General features: G+C 40.9%; 1 protein-coding gene across 1 annotated transcript in view; it reads right to left on the reverse strand.

The window, feature by feature from the left end:
* Positions 1–15522: 15522 nt before the first annotated feature.
* cfap20dc (CFAP20 domain containing) overlaps positions 15523–21129 on the reverse strand; it is a 543645-nt gene continuing 538038 nt past the window's right edge. Inside the window, exons 15-16 of the mRNA XM_078543624.1 lie at positions 18982–19091; positions 15523–16890 (exon numbers count right to left, since the gene is read on the reverse strand). Of these exons, the coding sequence (XP_078399750.1) occupies positions 16778–16890; positions 18982–19091 (223 nt within the window). The 3' untranslated portion in view covers positions 15523–16777. The remainder of the gene's footprint in view (positions 16891–18981; positions 19092–21129) is intronic.

Here is a 21129-nt window from a genome sequence, read left to right on the forward strand (position 1 = left end):
CCCTGTCCCCCTCAACTTCTCTCTCCCCCCGCCCACCTTAAACCAGCTTATATTTCACCCCTCTCCTAACTATACTCAATTCTGTTGAAGGGTTGTGAGGACTCAAAACGTCAACTCTTTTCTTCTCTACCGATGCTGCCAGACCTGCTGAGTTTTTCCAGGTAATTCTGTTTTTCTTTTATACTACCTGCCTTGGCACTCAGCAGCCTCTGTGTCCACCTCCGATCTGTGTCTGGGGGGGGAGCAGGCCAAACTCCATCCCGCCCCTGCCCCCCCACCCCCACCCCCACTCCACCTCCCCAAACAGACTGAATAACTCGCCATTCAGGGCACTTTTTCCTGAGGCAGGTGCAGCAAGCCCAACCCCCACTATCCCATTTCCCAACTCTCACTATCTGACTCAGGAGTGAAAATGCAGGCTATCGAGATCAGCAACAACGATTTCAGCACATACTTGATTGAACATGTGTACTACTCTCTGGGAAGTTAGGTTTTAATGTTAAAGAAGTATGCTTCTTAATATTAAGATATTTAAAAGTAAGGTTATGAAGTTCTCAGGTAGCTCGAGTAGATTATTTTTAAAAGTTGGCTTCTTACTACCTAGGAACAACGGTGCATTCAATAAAAGCAGCGTCAAAATATTCTTTCCGAGTGGATGACAAATTTTATTTTAGTGTGCTCAGGAATCAAAACAACAAATGAACATTGAGCACTCAAAACCATTCACATCAATGCAAAACCTATAGCATAACTATTCTCTTACAGAGCACTGTGCATTGTCAAAAACCTTCAAAGTGACTCATTTGTACGTTGGAATTTCAATTGCCACAGGATCCCAAATTGCATTTAAAAGTGAACCTTCTGCCTGAAATAGCCAGGCACTCCAGATATCCATCTAAAAGTCCCAATGGAAACAGTGGTGGTCAGCATGCCTGAGTAAACAATAAGTGACCGAATGCCATTTTCAGGCAGCTACTGCCACATTTATTCTTGTCAGCCAGAGTTAAAATTAGCCTCAGGGACTCTCTCATTAACAAGTAGCCCTCAACATTTTTGAAAGCTTTGAAAGACTTTGACAGATAATTATATCCCAACTGCTGAAAGTACAAATATTGGATCCTGATGAATGTACATTCATTTTCTATGTAAGGATCACTCAGGGAAGTGTTCTTGTCCCTACTTCATTACTTTAGTTGTCAAAAAACTGAAGTGATGAAGATCTCATTGTTGATAATTCCACATTCTATGAAGTGGTTCATTCCTAATCTGAAAGGCAATCGATAGCTGGAATACGCAAAGATAACACTATGAAGTCGCATAGCCATGATGTCATTGATCATGATGTCACTCACCAACTTCAACTCAATAAATTTTTATTTTCTTGGATTGGTAATCAAATTGAAACTATGGAAAAATGTTGTGAAAATGAATGAAAGAGCTTGCGGAAGAAAGGGAATCCTCATAGTTGGTAACTTTAATGTTCTATAAAGCCAGTATTCACTATAGCAATACTGCAATGCTCTGGCTGGCTGCGGAGGAAATATAAATCAAATTCTCGCACTAGAAACAGTCCAGTCATGCCAGAAGACATCCTGTACAACTTCAGACAGATTTAGTCAGCTCATCAGTACTCTAAAACATAAAAGTCTTGACTTCCACATGATGCTCCTCATACCTTGCCATAACCTCAATTGGAGATCGATGAAATTCCATTAAAATAGTTGAGAATGGCCAGTTTTCCCGTTCCTGTGGGAGTTCTGACGATCTCGTGTTGGAGACCTTACAGAGAAATTTCAGTTACGTGACTATAACAAGAGTTACCAGGGCGTAAAGTAGGTATCCACATTTATGTCAAAACACAAAAGCTGATGTACCTCAGCATTCTGTTTCAGTCCAAAACTTCTGCAAGGATTACCAACAGTGAAGCTTTAACCAACATATCTCCTGCCTATGGACCTAACCTTCAGACAGCATCATCTGGTACTTATATACAGCCTTTAAAACATAAATACAAAAGCAAAATATTGTGAATGCTGGAAATCTGAGATAAAGATAAAAGCTGCTGGAAATACTCAGTAGGTCAGGTAGCATCTGTGGAGAGAAACCGAGTTAACGGCTGAATTTTATGAACCCGTCATGGCAGGGGTGGGGCCATAAAATGTGGCGAGCGTTCAAAAGTGCATTGACTTCAGTGGGATCATAAAATCCCGCCGGCATCAAATGCCACCCAACATTTCAGGTCAATGACTTTTTCTGATACCGTATCATGAGATCCACACTCAATACCACGCACTGCACATGCATTCTCTTGCCCCCTCTCCTCAGCAGCACCAGCTCACTCTGTCTCAAAGCTACCCAGGTCCACATTTCATTTCATCCTTTGCCTCACCCAACATTTTTAACAGAAAACTTTTTTCTTCCTTTCAGATATGAAGGATAGCCAATTTCCAGAACTGATGGGTAGCAACACCCTTCTGGTTCTTCCCTTTCACCCCTCATGTTATGGTGCCAAAACTATCCCGTTATTGTTGGTTTTGCGCCATGCAGGTGCACTACTGATGTCCAAGATGATCAAGCCCTTTAACTAAAAAAAACAAAGCCAGAAAGGAGCATGCACAGCCTGTCACCCTGATGTGCTTTGCACATGCACCGGAACCCTTGGGCCTGCCAGGAAATGGAGTTCTTGGCCTCTGCCTGGAACAAGGTAAGTTCACGTTTTTAACAAGGTCCTCTTCTAGAAGGGTGGCAGCAGGAGGTCACCTCATCGTGTAGTAGAGGTAGCTCTCTGTTCCTCTCCCTCCAATTCCTTCTCCTCTCTCACCTCCTGCTACTGTTACTCCGCTGATGAGCTATCTTCTTCCAGGGCCTCACCATGCTCAAGGTCCACGCCTCTCTGGTGGGCAATGTTATGGAGAGCACAGCAAACCACAACAATGACTGAGAACCTTGCAGGGTATTGGAGGGCACCACCCAACCAGTTCAAACACCAGAAACGCATCTTCAGAAGCCAGCTGGCCTGCTCCATGGTCGCCCTGCTGAGCAAGCAGGTGGCATTGACTGTATTGTCTATGCCTCTGTTTGGGGGTCCCGTGGAGGAGTCAGTAGCCATCTCTTCAAGGGATATCCCAAGTCCCATAAGATCCATCCACGCACTTTGGGGGTTGTAGTGAAGTCCTGAAGCAGCCTGGACTGGTGGATTATGAAGAAATCATGGCAGTTGCCAGTAGGCAAGTGCACACATGGAGAAAGCTCTGTTATGGTAGCAGATCAGTTGAACATTGAGAGATTGGAAGTGCTTTCGATTGATGGAACTCACTGGCGAGTCGCTGGGTGCCATGATGGTCACATTGTTGCATTTCATGATGCTCTGCACCTGGGAAATCCAGCAATGGAGGTGAAGCCCAATGTCCTTTGTCCCTGCGAGACCGTGCCTGTTGTTAAATGAATGTGTTGGACAGCTTTGTGCTGAAGTTGGCAGGCGGCAGGTAGTGAGAGCTCGGGAGAAGTTCTGGCAAACCGAGAAGGTGACAGGAGGTTGCTAGCTCCATGTTGGAAAAGGTTAGGGCTCAGAAGAAGCCCTGGCATTAGATCTAGGTTAGCAGTGACCAATGAGATGCAGTGGTGTGCAGTTGTTTTTGAGATGTCACTAAGGTATGTAAATGGGAAGGAGGCAAAAGCGAAGAAGTTCAAGGCTACAGTGACTTTGATGGCCACTGGCAGGGCATGATGACCAGTGCTGCAAGGTGCTAGGTCTTCAGTAATGAGAAGACAAATTACTGTGACCATCTGCCTGTAGAGTCACAGTCTTCGGCAAGACTAGGTCATGCTCATCTCCAGGTAGCTCCATCTTCAGTGATCGATCCGGTGTTAAAGGTTTCACTCTCGTTGCATTTCCTGCCCTTCTTTCTTCTCCCATGCCCTCCTGATGTCTGGGTTTTGCTGTTCCTGCGAAGGGTGTTGCCCCACTTCACCACTGGACCCAAAATCTGACAGTTGTGCTCCCATTCCCACCTGGAGCCTTCCTTCTGGGCAGGTGGCTGTTCAATTATCCTTTGTAGCTCTTCCCCTGCTCTTCTGCCTCTTTGATGGCAGAATGATGCCAACTTCATTCAAAGGCCACTTTGCAGGGCAAAAGGCATCCTCTTACCAAATGCCCAGGCACCCTTTGCCCCACTGTCCCTCTTATGCAACTTGAGCGCTTCCCTGGGGCAGCCATAATCAGCTCCCTACTGTAACCACCTCCCCTCAGCTGTTATGAAACCGACAGCTTCAAAAATCACCCCAGCTTCCCCAACAAGTTGAAACAAGCTTTTTAACATTCTTGGTTGGCCTCAATGGGGAGGAGAGCGGGATTCCTGTCACACCCTGGTAACTATTGCCAGCACTGGGATCAATGCCTTGGAGAGAATTTTGTCACCACACGAGGTGAGATCATGGCGGAGAGGGGTTGGAGGGGTAAAATTGGGGGTGTCCATGCCACATCAAATCCCCAACCATGTCTCGTCATGGGGAAATTTTACTACAAGGAGGCTAGAAGAAAATTTAAATCTTCAAATGCCCTATTAAGGGGCTATTTTACCAGGCTGTCGGCATTTTGCCTACTTAACATTTCAAATCTAGCTCATCTTCTACCACATCAAAGCCTTCAGACCAGCTGCCTGTAATCCAATTAAGTTTCACATGCACACACACAGACACATATGGACACAGATACCCCACTATTTTACAATAAATTCCAATAACATTTTGAGAATTATTATATCTTCTTGACACTGACCAGGTCTTGTTTGATATATGAGTTTTGTTTGGCAGTGTTCAAGAATAGCTGAGTTTCTTGTATGCAGAAATGAAGAGATCAAGAGTGGCTTGCAAATCTGGTGTGGAGTGGGAAATTACATTACAAACTGTAGACCATGTATGTCTACAGTGGTCAGTTTAGTTTTGGCACGGAGGCAACTGAGGTTAAAGAGTTTTCCATCTAGATGGTACTTAATACTCACACCAGAGAGCAGTTGATCTTTGTTGAGGTGAATAGCCACCATCAGGTAGATTGTAAATAGTAAGGGGGATATCACACAGCCTTGCTTGACACTGGTCCAGATTTTGAAGGTGCCTGTTTCACATCTTCCACTCAAGACAGCTGCAGTCATATCTTCATGAGGCAGTTGCAAGATTGTGATGAAGTTTGTTGGATCCAATCTCTGGAGCACAATCCATAGAGCCTCATGATTTATTGCCAAATGCTTTGGTCAGGACGATGAATGCAATGAAGAATTCCTGGTGATGTTCTCATCATTTTTCTTGGATTTGTCAGGCAATAAAGACCATGTCAGAGGTTGATCTGGAAGGTCTATAGACGCACTGTGTCTTTGGGAGGATATCCTCATCCACAGGAAGTAGGCAATTCAGGAAAATGTGTGTCACAATTTTTCCTGCTATGGACAAGAGGGAAATACCTCGATAGCTTCCGCAGCATGATTTATCACCCTTCTTGAAGGTAGTTACAATTGTCAAATTCTTGGATTTGGGTGGAGAGGGGAGACAGAGAGGGTTCTTTTTCCTCTCAAATCTGCAGGATGAAATCATGATGGGATCAAAAGCCTACCCGCTTTAAAGGCCTCAGCTGGAAACCCATTAGGGTCATAGGCTTTGTTGTTTTTCATCCATTTGATTGCTTGTTGCAGCTCTCCCATCAATGGTGGTTCACCCATGGATTTTACAACACAGGGTATTGGGGGATAGCCAGGAGGTTATCAGTTGCCATTGTGGATTCATGGTTGAGGAACTGTTGGAAATGTTCTTTCCAGTGTTGACCGATGGCACTGTCATCCTTAGGAAAAGAGATATCATCCTGTGAGTGAAGAGAATTTTGTCCATTTGACCTATAGATGACCCTGGTGGCTTCAAAAAGGTCTCACGTTATGAAGGTCAGTATACGATTGGATGTCTTGGACTTTCTCTTCCCACCACTTGTCCTTTATCTTCTGGATTTGTCTATGGGTGCCACCCTTGAGCTGTTGGAATGCTGCCGTCTTGACTCGCAACCTTGGGCTGTTCTGCCAGGCAACGAAGGCTTATTTTTGTTCAAAGAGGTAACATATTTCTGCATTGCTTTTGTCAAACCAGTCCTGATGACGATGATGCTCAAACCCAATGGCTTGAATCACAGGAGTCTACTACAGCTGACTTTATTTGATCCCACTGTTCTGAAATTGAGTTGGATGTGTGAAGATTTTCCAGGTTGGTTGTGAGCTGTGCTTGGAATTCCTCTCTTCAGTCAGGCTGCTTTAGGGCTGAGACATTGATCTTCTAAGTTAATGATCTGTCCAGCAGGCATCAGTCCCCCAAAAGGATCGACTGATACGTACATCATTTAGATCTTTGACTTGAACAATGACATAATCCAGGAGGTGCCAATGCTTTGATCTAGGATGGCTCCATGTGGCTTTGTATTTGTCCTTCTGGCAGAAGAGGGCATTTGTTATAATAAGGCCACGCTTAGCACACTTTGTTAGCAGGAGGACACCATTTGCATTGGCGTTTCCCACACCATTCCTCCCAATGGTTCTTCTCCAGGTCCAAGAATCACGGCCAATTCTGACATTAAAGTTTCCCAGAGGATGATCTTTCTTTCCTTTTGGGAATAAAATAGAATGGAACTTTTTCTTAACAACTTAATCGGAGTCAAGGGTCAGGTCATAAGTGCTGGTGATGGCGGCATATTGATTACAGCTGAGCTGTAGGTGAAGTGTCATTAATCTTTCATTTATACAATTGGGGAGTTCTTGCAGAGCATCCAAGATATTATTCTGGATGATAAAACCAACTCTGTGAACACAAGGGCTGCTGTCAGCTTTTCATTTCCAGTAGAAGGCGTATCCCCTGCTTGCTCATTTAGCTGCCCCCTCCTCAGGAAGGCGGGTCACACTGATTGATGGTGTCAATTTGAAGTCTTGATGGTTCACCTGATATAATTGCAATTCTTCTTTCTGGATGGTCACTCTTGAGATAACCATGAATGTTCCTGTTGAAATCAAAAGCATTTATTGGCCAAAGCCTAGATTTTTGCTCCCAGGTCAGGTGCGCAGAGATGGAATTCCTGGATCTGCGAACCTGGCCTTTAAAATTGGTGGCCCGCAGTTCCAATTATCATTCCATGGGGCAGGCTAGATTAGAAGTTGGGCCCTCCGCCCCTGGAATGAATGCGGAGGGTACCGGGTGCAGAAGCGGGCTGGGCAGAAGGCCTGCCTTTGTGCTCTGAAACTTTGTTGAATTCAATAAAAAGGATTAAAGCAAGAAACAGTCCTCCAGCCCTCATCCCTCACACACAACCCATGCCCCATCCATGCTAACCCATGCCCCTTACCCACCCCTCATGGCCCCTAATAACCCCTCTTCCCCCACATCCCATTGGCACTTTATAATCCCTATGCTAATTTAGTGATAACTCATGCCAATTCCATGTCCCCCACCCACCACCCTTTGCTCTTACCCCTTCCATGCCAACTCACCTAGTAACCACCATGAGCAAACTTCAGGAGCCATGGTGACATAACTTTATTTTGTGTGTCTATTGATGACATCACTATTTTAAACAAAAAACACTCTCATTGATAAAAAAAAATTCAATACACACAAATTCCTTCAACTAATCTCTAATGAAAAACATTTCTATTCTATAATCACTTAGAGCTGTCAATCAAATTTCTCACTTAACAGCACCCCCCACTATAATAATCATAAAATCAGTCATTGCAGCACAAATCCTATAATGATAACCCTCAGCCTTATATCAACAGACAGAACGAAATATCAAGCACTGATTTATTTGAACTCCAGACTGTTTTTAAAATTTAAAGCAGAGTTAAATCCATTTGACAGTTTTAATTTTGACAGTTATTTGACAGTTCTTTGACAACCTGACAGTTCTTTGACAGATGTGACAGTTCTAATGAGTTTATGTACAATCCCAAAACATGCCTTATCTCTCCCAAAGGGTGGCTTACCTACTCCAAAGAATGCTTTACCTCTCCCAAAGGTGTCCCGGGACCATAATCAAACACACCTTATCTCTCCAAAGGGGTACCCTGGCTATCCAAATGAATCCACCAAGTTCAGATTAGCTTTTACCTGGCCTAATCTGCACATTCTGGGTTTCAAACTCCTGGCCTACCCCTACCAAAATCGCACTTCAGTGGAGGCAACTGATGGTTTAAATGGCCAGCTGCCTCCATAAAACGTGCATGCGTGAAATCTGGCCCGACTCCAGTCCTGGCTCAGTGAAAATAGGAAATGCTGTGTTTGGGGGTGGGTCTTAGGATTTTCAGACATTTCTACTATTTTCGCCACAATGGAGAGGCTCAAGTCTTTTTAGTTAGTAAGCAACTATCAGGGTCAAATTTGTAACATATCTGTACTCATTACTGTCACCTCACTGCACCCTGTTGAAAAGAAATGGAACTGTTCAAAATCTACTGTTTATTACCGTGTACAGGTACCGGACCTCGTTTCTAGGAAGCTCGGGACCAGATGTGTGCCAGATTTGGGGGTTTTACGGAATTTGGGTCCTAGGCCTAGCATATGCTTATAATAAATAAAGAATAAAAGGATTTTGTTCAAATTGCTAGCCAGGGCAGCAGCCGGTTTTCGGGTCCTTACAGATTTTCGGACACCGGATAAGGGGTTCGGTACCTGTAGCAGGTCAACATAATCAGAAATATCCCCTTTTGCATTTTCATAAAACTCTGACCGCTGAGGATTCTGGCATTATTTTTTGTTGTTGCATCATTTATTACTGTCTACAATATTTTGAGAATAAAGCCATCAAATGAATCTCTTAAATCAGGTTTTGAGCTTTCACTCAGTTATGAAACTCTTAAGGGAGAGAAGAAGTTAAACATGGCTGTTTTTGGAAGATTTTATTTGTCGTCTAAGATCATTTAATTTAATCAAAAACAAATTTTGACACTTTGTACTGTCTAAAATATGTTCACGTTGAAACTAGTCCTTCAGCTCTAAATAGGTTCAAATTTAAGTAAAAATTATAAAGAAAATCTCCTGCACATTGAATTATTTCTGGCACAAAATTATGAGCATCTCAACAGCACAAAAATAAATCACAAGACTACTAGTGTGATTGAAAATTAAAGTTTTGCAGCTGTTTTACAGGTTTACTTTCACCAATTTTCACAAGTTATTTATAGCACATTGAAGGGAAAAATTGGGTTGGCTAATCTACTCTGTGAATGAAATGCCAACATGACTGCTGTGACTGAATTGCATGCTGCAATTGCACACATACTGACAAATATAATGGCCTGGATTTCGTGGTCAGTGGCAAAGTGATGGTGCTAGTTCGCTGATCTTGAATAAAGCTGAACACAAAGATCAAGCAATTTCGATGTCATGGATTTCCCCTTTCCCAAAGCCAGTTTGAATCTGGTGTCAAGGGGATCTTTAGGCATCCAGCACTAGTGCTGTCATCAAGCAGGGTAAGCAGGCATTCACATTGAGGCATTCTCACTGACAGCAAACCAGGAAGTAAAATGCATTGATTTTTTTTCACTTTTAATTAAAATTTTACAGAGAATGAAATAAACTGTTGGGACTTACAGATAGGATTAATAAAGTAGCTGAATTATTATAAACAAATTTCTTAAAAATCTTTTAAAACGTGTATTTTTTTTATCATGATGGAGAAAATTAACATTCTACAAATATAAACGATAAAATTAGTTTTTCAGGGACAGTAAGGCTATCATAAACTTAGTACACCATGAAAAACCCATTTACACCTCATTCAACAAGGCATTACATTTCCAAGGGTTTTTATAGTGAGGCTAATAGCTTAAAGGGGCAAGTTTTCATCAGTTCAGCGATTTCTACTTGATTGCAGCCTGAAAGGACTTCAACAGCGCACCCTGTGGAAGATGGTGTTAGCTGATAGTAACTTCTGGATTTTTGATCGTCATTACTCCCACAAAATTTGGGTCATTGTATTTCCTAATCAGTTTTGCCATTTATGTGTAGTGCTAGTTTGTTAATTTTTTTTGCATAAATGATAAAATAGCTTATATTATCCAAACTACCAGAAATAACGAAATACATGTTGCTGGTCTAAAAAGGCTGTTATTTGGTGACAATTAAATCGATATCAACACTAAGTGCTAACCAATTTTTCTTAATCTTGGAGAAAACTTGAATACATTTTAACAAAGATAAGCAGACTTTATTGAATACTATAATAAGCTATTGATGCCCACACCCTGTGAAAACAAATCAGTAAAAAAAAAATCATTAGATTATATATACCTTTCCCCAGGAACTATAGAAACACATTACAACAGTAAAACTTCACATTTCAAATCTTAAATCAAACTACACAAAACCACATTGGGAGCATTTGCAGCATGAAATATCTTTCAAATTTCCCACATCAAATGACACATTAGTTCTAATTCAGCTCTGCACTGTTACAGCACTGACATTAACCTACTGTCTGCACCAACTGTAGTCATATTTGGTTTTCATACATCAACATGAAATAAGTGAAGCATTACACGGATGAAGTTTAAGTAGTGAAATAAACGCACTCCTGCAGGTGGCTCTACATTTTCTAGATAGGTGCATTTAACTTTATAAAAAGGAATTCCTTTATAAAAAATCTGCTTTGCCTTTTGCAGGCCATTTTTATTCTAAGAGAGGAAGGGTGAACAAATACACAGAAGTAAATGAAGCCATAATAAAAATAATATACTGAGGAAGAAGACACCAGAGATTAACACAATAACAACAGAATATCAAATTCGGAATTGGTTCAAAGGAAGTTAAATGAGCTAAAATATATGAAACTGCAAGGTTCTAAAAACTAAAAGGACATCATGAAAGAACTAGCTCATTGGGCAGCTGACAAGGGAAGTCAGGGACAGCATAAAAGCTAAAGAGAAAGCATACAATGCGGCGAAGAGCAGTGGGAAACCAGGGGATTGGGAAGCCTACAAAGACCAACAGAGGACAACTAAAAAAGAAATGAGGGAGAAGATTAAATATGAGGGTAAACTAGCCAGTAATATAAAAGAAGATTGCAAGAGTTTTTTTAGATATATAAAGGGTAAGAGAGAGGCAAAAGTGGACATTGGGTCGCTGGAAAATAACGCTGGAGAAGAAGTAGTGGGGAACAAAGAAATGGTGGAGGAACTGAATAGGTACTTTGCGTCAGTCTTCACAGTGGAAGACACGAGTGACATCCCCAAAGTTCAAGAGAATCGGGGGGCAGGGTTAGTATGGTGGCCATTACTAAGGAGAAGGTGCTAGGAAAACTGAAAGGTCTGAAGGTGGATAAATCACCTGGACCAGATGAATTACACCCCAGAGTTTTGAAGGAGATAGCTGAAGAAACAGTGGAGGCATTAGTGGTGATCTTTCAGGAATCACTGGAGTCAGGGAGGGTCCCAGAGGACTGGAAAATCGCTAATGTAACCCCCCTGTTTAAGAAGGGAGTGAGGCAAAAGACGGGAAATTACAGACCGATTAGCCTGACCTTGGTTATTGGTAAGATTTTAGAGTCCATTATTAAGGATGAGATTTCAGAATACTTGGAAGTGCATGGTAAAATAGGGCAAAGTCAGCATGGTTTCATAAAGGGGAGGTCATGCCTGACAAATCTGTTAGAATTCTTTGAGGAGGTAACGAGTAGGTTAGACAAAGGAGAGCCAATGGATGTTATCTACTTGGACTTCCAGAAGGCCTTTGACAAGGTGCCGCACAGGAGGCTGCTCAGTAAGATAAGAGCCCATGGTGTTAGAGGCAAGCTACTAGCATGGATAGAAGGTTGGCTGCCTGGCAGGAGGCAGAGAGTGGGGATAAGGGGGTCCTTCTCAGGATGGCGGCCAGTGACTAGTGGAGTTCCGCAGGGGTCAGTGTTGGGACCACAACTTTTCACTTTATACATTAATGATCTAGATGGAGGAACTGAGGGCATCCTGGCTAAGTTTGCAGATGATACAAAGATAGGTGGAGGGACAGGTAGTATTGAGGAGGTGGGGAGGCTGCAGAAGGATTTGGATAGCTTAGGAGAATGGGCAAAGAAGTGGCAGATGGAATACAACGTGGGGAAGTGTGAGGTCATGCACTTTGGTAGGAAGAATAGAGGCATAGACTATTTTCTAAATGGGGAGAGAATTCAGAAATCTGGAGTGCAAAGGGACTTGGGAGTCCTAGTCCAGGATTCTCTTAAGGTTAACTTGCAGGTTGATTTGGTAGTTAGGAAGGCAAATGCAATGTTGGCATTTATTTCGAGAGGACTAGAATATAAAAGCAGGGTTGTGCTGCTGAGGCTTTATAAGGCTTTGGTCAGACCACAGTTAGAATATTGTGAGCAATTTTGGGCCCCGTATCTCAGGAAGGATGTGCTGGCCCTGGAGAGGGTCCAGAGGAGGTTCACGAGAATGATCCCAGGAATGAAAGGCTTAACATATGAGGAACGTCTGAGGACTCTGGGTCTATACTCGATGGAGTTTAAAAGGATGAGGGGGGATCTGATTGAAACTTACAGAATACTGAAAGGCCTGGATAGAGTGGACGTGGGGAAGATGTTTCCATTAGTAGGAGAGACAGAGAGACTAGGACCCGAGGGCACAGCCTCAGAGTAAAGGGAAAACCTTTTAGAACAGAGATGAGGAGAAACTTCTTTAGCCAGAGATTGATGAATCTATGGAATTCATTGCCACAGAAGGCTGTGGAGGCCAGGTCATTGAGTGTATTTAAGAGCGAGATAGATAGGTTCTTGATTGGTAAGGGGATCAAAGGTTACGGTGAGAACGCAGGAGAATGGGGTTGAAAAACTTATCAGCCATGATTGAATGGCGGAGCAGACTCGATGGGCCGAATGGCCTAACTTCTACTCCTATGTCTTATGGTCTTAGGGTGCAACACAGCGTGCACACATATTAATAAGAGTGATTGAAAGGAAGCATTATTCTTCCATGTGGGCAAGTCATTCCGTTGTACTTATGGCTGAAGACTGAATGGCATTGGTCTATGCCGACATGTAGGCTGTCTGCTCAGCATGCTAGTCAGGCAACAGCACTTGATAACCAAAAAAGGGGCAAGAAAATAAGTTAGAAATATGAAAAATAAAAGCAATACTTTATTTACATATATTGTATTTTTTGACATGTTGGAAGAAGAGCCTTACATTTTTTCATTGTTCTGTGGATTTTCCAAGCAACACTCTAACTGGATCTGAGAATGTTGATGAATGACCCACTCTTAGATCTATGGCAGTTAGATGAAATTCATGAATTAGTTACTCAGAAGTGACCACAAGTACATAGGCTAAAGCTGTTCTAAATCATCCACGCTCTATTCCCAGGTACATGGTACATGGTACACTCAGTAGTTTTCCACATCAAAACTGCTGAGCAAGGGAATTTAGTGCCTTAAAAATTCTAACAAACTAATTTATGGATCTCATAATTTCAGTGGAAAATCATATTTCTTAGCAATGAGTCACAACACAAAACAATACACTGTTCAATGTTATTTTTGCCTAATATAAGGGGTGTCAACCAGTGCAAGGAAATGGAGAAGTATATTTTTTGCAGCCAGTCTGCTCTTCAGTTTGATGGCCAGTGCGCTTCCCAAGGAAAGCTTTGTCCTCCACAGCTCTTTTTTGCACAAAAAGTAGGCACAATGAGGTCCATTTGGTCTCCAAAGGTAATAACAGGATCTGTGTTAGCCATGGAGCACTTGCTAATGCTGCCTGAACTCAGAACTGAAGAATGGCAACCATGGAATTCCACCTCAATGTAACTTGGCAGCTTGGTGAGAAAGAGGGAGAAAAAATTGAGGAAAAGGGTATTTTTTTTCACCTCTGGGAAATGGGTTTAGTCTGATACCAACAAGAACATCTTGTTGTGTCTTTAATATAAAATATCCAAGGCGTTTCACAGGACCATTGTAAAACAAAATTTTACATTGAGCCATTAAAGAGATATTAAGGTGATCAACCAAAAGCTTGGTCAAAAATCTATTTTTAATGGAGCATCTTAAAGGAGGAAAGAAAGGTTTAAGGAGGGAATTCCAGAGGTTTGGGCCTTAGCAGCTGAAGGCGCAGCCACAAATAATGGACCAATTAAAATAGGGGTTTCTCAAGAGGCCAGAATTAGAGGACTACTGATATCTCAAATGGTTGTTGGGGCTGGAGGAGGTTACAGAGATAGAGAAGGGCGAGGCCATTGAGGAAATTGAAAGCAAGGGTGGGAATTTTAAATGTGAGTTGTTGCTTAATTGGGATCCAATGTAGGCCAATGAGCACAGGGGGAAATAATCTTCTGATGAAAAATCTTCGATCTGAAACGTTTACTCTGTTTCTCTCTCCACAGATGCTGCCAAACCTGTTGAATGTTTGCAGCATTTAGTTTTTATTTCAGATTTCCAGTGTCTAGAGTATTCTGTTTTTATATTTGTGGAAATTGTCTTCTGTCTGGGCTGCCCTGCTCGATGCGAGTTTAGACAGCTCTGAATCAGTGTTCTTTGCCAGCGTGCGGTAATAGTAGAAAACAGCTGATAATTCTGCACAAATCCATATTAAAATTGTCAGTTTTATTTAAATCCACAGGAATTGCTGTTATAAGATGTGGAAATACAGCATTGATATGGTGAGACTTGTTTCCCTGACATTGGTGTAATGTTGGGCAGTGTATCAGAAGCTTTATGCTGCACAATCCATTGCTATACCTGATTTGTCAATTGCAGGCTGTTGACTTTCAAGTATCTAGGATGTCCATCAAACAAATGGATTTGGACCTGATTATGCAAATTAGTTTAACTGCGCTTATTTTCGGACACTATTTGCTCCACCCAATTAATCAGGATCTTCAACTGCCTAACCAGTAGTCCTTAAAGGCACTGCTGAAGGCTGCCCTCAAATAGGGAAGTGAATTTTTAATAGTTTTGTTTCTGTGGGAGCTAGGAGAGGCACTGGTCTGGGTTTACTCTCGCCAACTCACCTCTTGGAAAGCGGGTACCTGCAGGCTGGTTTGGCATCACCATCAACCAATTTCTTCAGGCTCCAACTTGTGAGCTGCACCCAGGAACTCAGTTAGTGGTTTTATGCAGATGAGGCCAAATGTCTAATTTTGAGTGGGCCTCAGGTAACATCATTGGACATGCGATGACCATTTTGCAGTGGTTTCCAGCAGGGAGCCAGTTTCTCAGCCTCTACGTTTACACTTGTTAGCTTTCCAGCAGGGGTTACTGAACCAGAGATGGAAACTTGGCTAAAATTAATCTTAGGGTATATTCACCCACTTAGCACAAAAAGAACTGGGTCAGTGCTCCAGTTTAATGCACCACATAGTTCCCTTTCTAAATCTTTTACAAATTATTAAAACCAATTAATTTTGCGCTTTGCCATTGTGGGGAAACTCTTTGCTCAGCTTATAGTTTTGCCAACTTAAAGCTCTCCTTTAAAAAGTGATGTAAAATATAAATTCAAGAACCATTATAATTTGCCAAAACTAGTTTTTTGCTGAGATATTTATGAATGAATCTGAATAACTCAAATGTTCGGCAATTTATCGTCAAGATAATAATTATGAGGTTACCACTCTCCAGTACAGGATAAAATCAGTGATATATATTTTATACAGTGTATGTGCTGCATCGATGTGAGCTTGACCAACTGCAAACGCAAGGGACAGGATTTTTCATATTGGGTTTGGACCTTGACGTCAGGGTCAAATGCATACCCTGACCTCACATTATATCAGGAGCGGTAATCCATCATCAATTTTGGCTAGATTGGCCAATTAGTGGCCAGAGGGCATGCTCACCGTCCAATTAAGGATTGCGAAGTTGAACTCGCGAAGTTGAAGGACCAATAGGAGGCCTTCCAGCACTGAAGGAGCTGCAGCCTGACATTGTAGTTAAGGGAGAAAGGGGGCACCTCCAGCCTGAGCACTTTGAAATATTTGAAATAAAAAATGGCCGCAGCTGCTGGACCACCACTGTAGGCAGGGTAATCTGAGAGTGATCTTGGGGTGTTGGTCCTGTAGTCTGATGTTGGGAGGCTGCCTCCAGTCACCTGCCACAGTCACCTGCTGCAGGGGGCCAAAGGCTGACTGGAAAATTCCAATTGGTCTCTTATCATTGGCCTTGGTTGGCCTGTTAATTAGCTTAACAAGCTACCCACTGTTTGCAAACGAGAAGCCCGATCTGGCCTTCCTGAAAATGGCTCAGGTGTGGGATGGCGTTGGCAAACCAGCTGAAATTATGCATCCGCCCATCTCAGTTCCTTTCCCCCACTGGCCTCTGAAAATCTTCCCAAAGTTCCCTATACCTAGTAATAACATTTGTGAAGGCCATTTCTAAATTTGACAAATTTAGTTATAATGCTCTATTTGTTAAATGCTAATTATATTTCCTTGGTTTCAAAATAAGACATGGTTCACACTAAACAGCACATGCATGCAAAAACACAAACATGCACTTGAGAACATAGTTAGAAAAAGAAATATAAGAAAGCATGGATCTGTTCAGTTACAATGCTTGATAATTAAAAAGAGGGTGATGTGTGCTGAAATGCTGCTGCAGACCTCAGATGCTGGATACATTCATTTCTACATCATTCTGTCTTCTTTTGGATTGAAGTATTTTTATCTGATTTTATGATGACTGCCAGGGTTGTCTTTGAAATGATATGCTCTTGGGGGTCTCAGAAAAATTCAAGCTGTTACCATGCAATCGTGTTGCTTCAAAGGTCTCAGTCTTCGACTCATGCTAGTTCATAGTATTTTCCTGTTTTTGGATCAAAGTAACAATTCAAACAAGGATCGTACAACAGATCCAGTACTTCATCCTGATCTTCAGTATTACTTGCAGTATCGTCTGTCAAATATAACACCAAAGGATTAGGGGGCAAAAATGAAAACACTCTATTTTCTTAAAATGTCTTCCTCTGCACTTTTTACATTTTGGCTCAAGACACCAAGATCATTGAATAATGTAGGAGTCATAGTAGATTCGCTCACTTGCATGAAAAACAATAAGGTAGTACATATATAAAAACAAAAAGCTAAAAGCTACTGCGGATGCTGGAAATCCAAAACAAAAACAGAATTACCTGGAAAAACTCAGCAGGTCTGGCAGCATCGGTGGAGAAGAAAACAGTTGACGTTTCGAGTCCTCATGACCCTTCGGCAGAACTGAAGTATAGTTAGGAGAGAGGTGAAATATAAGCTGGTCTAAGGTGGGGGGGCGGGGGGAGAGAGAAGTTGAGGGTGGGGTGGTTGTAGGGATAAACAAGCAGTGATAGGAGCAGATAATCAAAAGATGTCACAGACAAAAGTAGTACATATTTTGCGCCAATTACCTCTAATGCTGGCAATTCATCAAAACTAAATTTATTGATTATATCTTTTTTCTTCTAATACTTTTAAGATTCAACCTTCAATAATTTCACCTATGAGTCACAAGGCTGTAGGTTCAAGTTCTACTTCAGGACTTGAGCACAACAATTTAGGCTGCCACTCCAGTGCAGTACTGACAGAGTGCCACACTGGAGTGACAGCCGTCTTTCGGGTGAGACATTAAAGGGAGGCCCTGTCTGCCTTCTCAGGTGGACATAAAAGCTCAGCTGTGCAGCCAAATCTCTAGACCTATGTTTTTTTCCTGTTTGTGTTTCACTATGAAAAAAAATCTATTTAACATTTACAGAAGGAAGCTAAACTTGTTGGTAGAATTGGGAAATATTTTGTAATTCATTATGATTGAACATTATATTCAAATTCCCTCATCCTCACATTTTGCTGGTATGTTTTCATATATGTTTTCAATATTAAACGTGCAATGGAAGTACAGCTGATAAATAACAAACATTTGTTCTTATCAAAAGAAATATTTGTGTTTGATGTGCAGACTACCAGAATTTCAAACATAGCAAGATACTACTCTTTAATCCCATTTTAACAAATACTTTGAAGTTATTAGAAATTCCCAAATTTGTGATTAAAACTCTCGGACTGCTTAGATATCTAATGTTATCATTAGTGTTTAAAAATTCTAACCAGTGTTTTGATAAAATGAATAGACATCAGCACCTGTATGTTGCGCACTAAGTAATTATTGCTTAAGTATTCATTTATAATGAATCATTATATACATCCTGTCATATAACACACTCTGTTCCTTAGATGCACATAGAGCTATAATGGCACAGGGGGAGGCCATTTGGCCCATTGAATCCATGCTAGCTCTCTGCAGAGCGATCCAGTCAGTCTCATTCCCCCACTTTAATCCAGTAGCCCTGTAGTTTATTTCCCATCACACTTCTTTTGAAATCATTTATCATCTCCACTTGCATCACCCTCATGGGCAACGCGTTCTGGATCATTATCACTCATTACATTAAAAAGTTCTTTATCACATTCCCCCTGCATCTCCTGCCCAAAACCTTAAATATGTGTCCCCTAGTCCTTGTATGACCTGCAAATGGGAACAGCTTTTTTTTGTCTACCTTATCTAAACCAGTCATAATCTTGTACCTTTATCAAAACTCCCCTCAATCTCCTTTGCTCCAACGTGAACACCCTGAGCTTCTCCAACGTAACCTTGTAGCTAAAATCACATCCCTAGAATCATTCTGGTAAATCTCCTCTGCACCCTCTCAAGGACCCTCATTTCCTTCCTAAAGTGTGGTGACCAAAACTGGGCATTTTACTCGAGTTGTGGCCTAACCAGAAAGGTTCAACATAACTTCCCTGCTTTTGCACTCAATATTTATTTATGAAGTCCAAGATCCCATGTGCTTTGCTAATTACTCTTTCAATATGTCCTGAGACCTTCAAAGATTTATGCACTTAAAATGTGAGGCCCCTCTGTCCCTGCACTCTCTAGCACTGTGTCATTAAGTCTATATTGTATATTGCATCCATTTGTCTTGGTAAATTATTAAGTACAATAGATATGAAATTTTCATACTTCCTAAATCCTGAAGAACAGCAGGTTGCCTGGGTGAAAGGGTATTTTTCAGATCTTTCAGCTGTTCACTGGGTAGAATGATGGGGGGACTGTAAATATTACCCCAGTCACTGTAAGACATAAGAAAATAACGATTTAATAAAATGGAAAATAAATTACAGCTAAACTTGAAAATGTTATGTTGGAAAAACCTAATCAATATCAATTGCAAAAACATTTCTGAAAATGATATGGGACAGAAACATTCAACTGGCTACTGAAATATAACAGAATTAGTAATTAAATTACTATTATGATTAGTATTGTATCTATAGCATCACTAAACTCTTTGGGTTAACTTAACTGGTTGTTGGCTAGGTTGCTAGATGGAGTGCAGAAGGTTCATGGAGTGAGAAAATACTGCAAAAATGGAGTTCAGCCCCTTGGATGATCATTACATCATAATATATTGCACCATAATATTATGTTAAGAAAGTCAATCATCATTAAATTATAATTAATCAGCAAATATAACAAGGAGGAATTTAAGGCAACATCTTAAACACAAAACTGCATTCTTTTTCTGCTTGATAACTTCAGGATAATTTGATATGCAGTTCAAGTACTGCAAGGAATTAATTCTGACAGACCTGTGGTAGGTGAGGGTTGAGGGATAGACCCAATATGTTACTGCATTTTAATTTTGGTAGCTTAACACAGAGGAAATTATAATTTTGAAATATTGACTATAAAATTAAACCATTGTTTTAATACAACATCTTACGAGAGAACTAGAAACAGTGCATTCTAACTTTTTCATCTGAAATTGCATTATTATTCATACAAAATTGGAGAGGTGTATTTTATAATTAAAAATTGAAATAGCTTTAGATGTGTTTTCATCCTGGCAAATATAGCCACTTATACAAATTGAATAGCACAGCTGTTAAAAGGGTCCATTCACTCACAAAATATGTGCATCATTTCTCAAAGGCAGTAAAACCACTCATTACTTTTATTGACCAAAGTGGGTCACGAGATTCCAACTATACCATCACATCATAGGCTTCACATCCAACCACTTAATATTTCAATGTTGACTTCGGGGTATGCTGCTTTGCTTTTGGTACCTGATGTGATTGTTCCAAATTAATAACCATGGTTATCAGTGCATGACAGCTTGCCACTCCATCACATTCACATGAAGAACTGTCTAAGAAGCAAATATCATTACTTACCATTATTTCCATGGAGTGGGGTGTGAAAATTCTTTTTAATATACACAAAACATTTTCCTAAATATTTTATCGTGAATGTTGATGTGTCACACCCTGTATGAGAAATAAAGTTTGTCGGAAAATGGACTGGAACTTGTACATTAGGTTTGTCCAACTACCCACATTCAAAATTACAGCCTTGACAGGGTAATTGTTTTAAAATATTTTTTTTAAATGGAGGTTAATAGTTTAAGGTCAAATTAGATATGTTTCTTTCAGAAAATAACATTTTGGATCAGTATATATGAGTAACTGGAGATTTGACATGTGGCAAATATTGCATGTTTGGGAGGGACCATGGTTGCCAAAGCCGTGCACCTTTGGGGTTTTTCACATGGCATTTCTGAGCCACGTGTAGACTAAATAGTAGAGATTGATTACTATGATTTGGGTCAACAACTCTATTATTATTGTATCATGTGACTACCAGGAGGGTAGAAGGTGAACTAAATGGACCTTGGTTTTTTTACTTCTCGTAATTCGAGTAATGGTGGGGGAATTTCAGTACTGAAAAATAAAACATACTTCAATTTTTTTAAACCTAGAATCAGAATTTAACAATTGAAAGTTTGCACAGCACAGATGACATGCAAAGCAAGATTCCCTCTGCACTGCTATGCACCTAAGTCCAAACCAACTTCAAAAAGTCTGGCTTTCAACCAGAGAAACCTTTCTAAGCTCCGCATTTTGCATAGCCTTTTTCTTCAGTCCAATTAGTTTTGAATTGTGCAGTGCTCTTTACTACAGACTTGTGCTGTCTAGAAGCTAATTGTATTGAGGACCAACACATTTTGGAACACTTTCACTATTTTCCGACAAAAAGGAATTCGGAAAAAGAATTAGTTTTAAATGCTGAAGTTTTAAAGAGAAGTATCTTCACATAGTTCTAAAA

Source organism: Cetorhinus maximus, chromosome 6, assembly GCF_964194155.1.
Source record: "Cetorhinus maximus chromosome 6, sCetMax3.hap1.1, whole genome shotgun sequence".
NCBI lineage: Eukaryota > Metazoa > Chordata > Chondrichthyes > Lamniformes > Cetorhinidae > Cetorhinus > Cetorhinus maximus.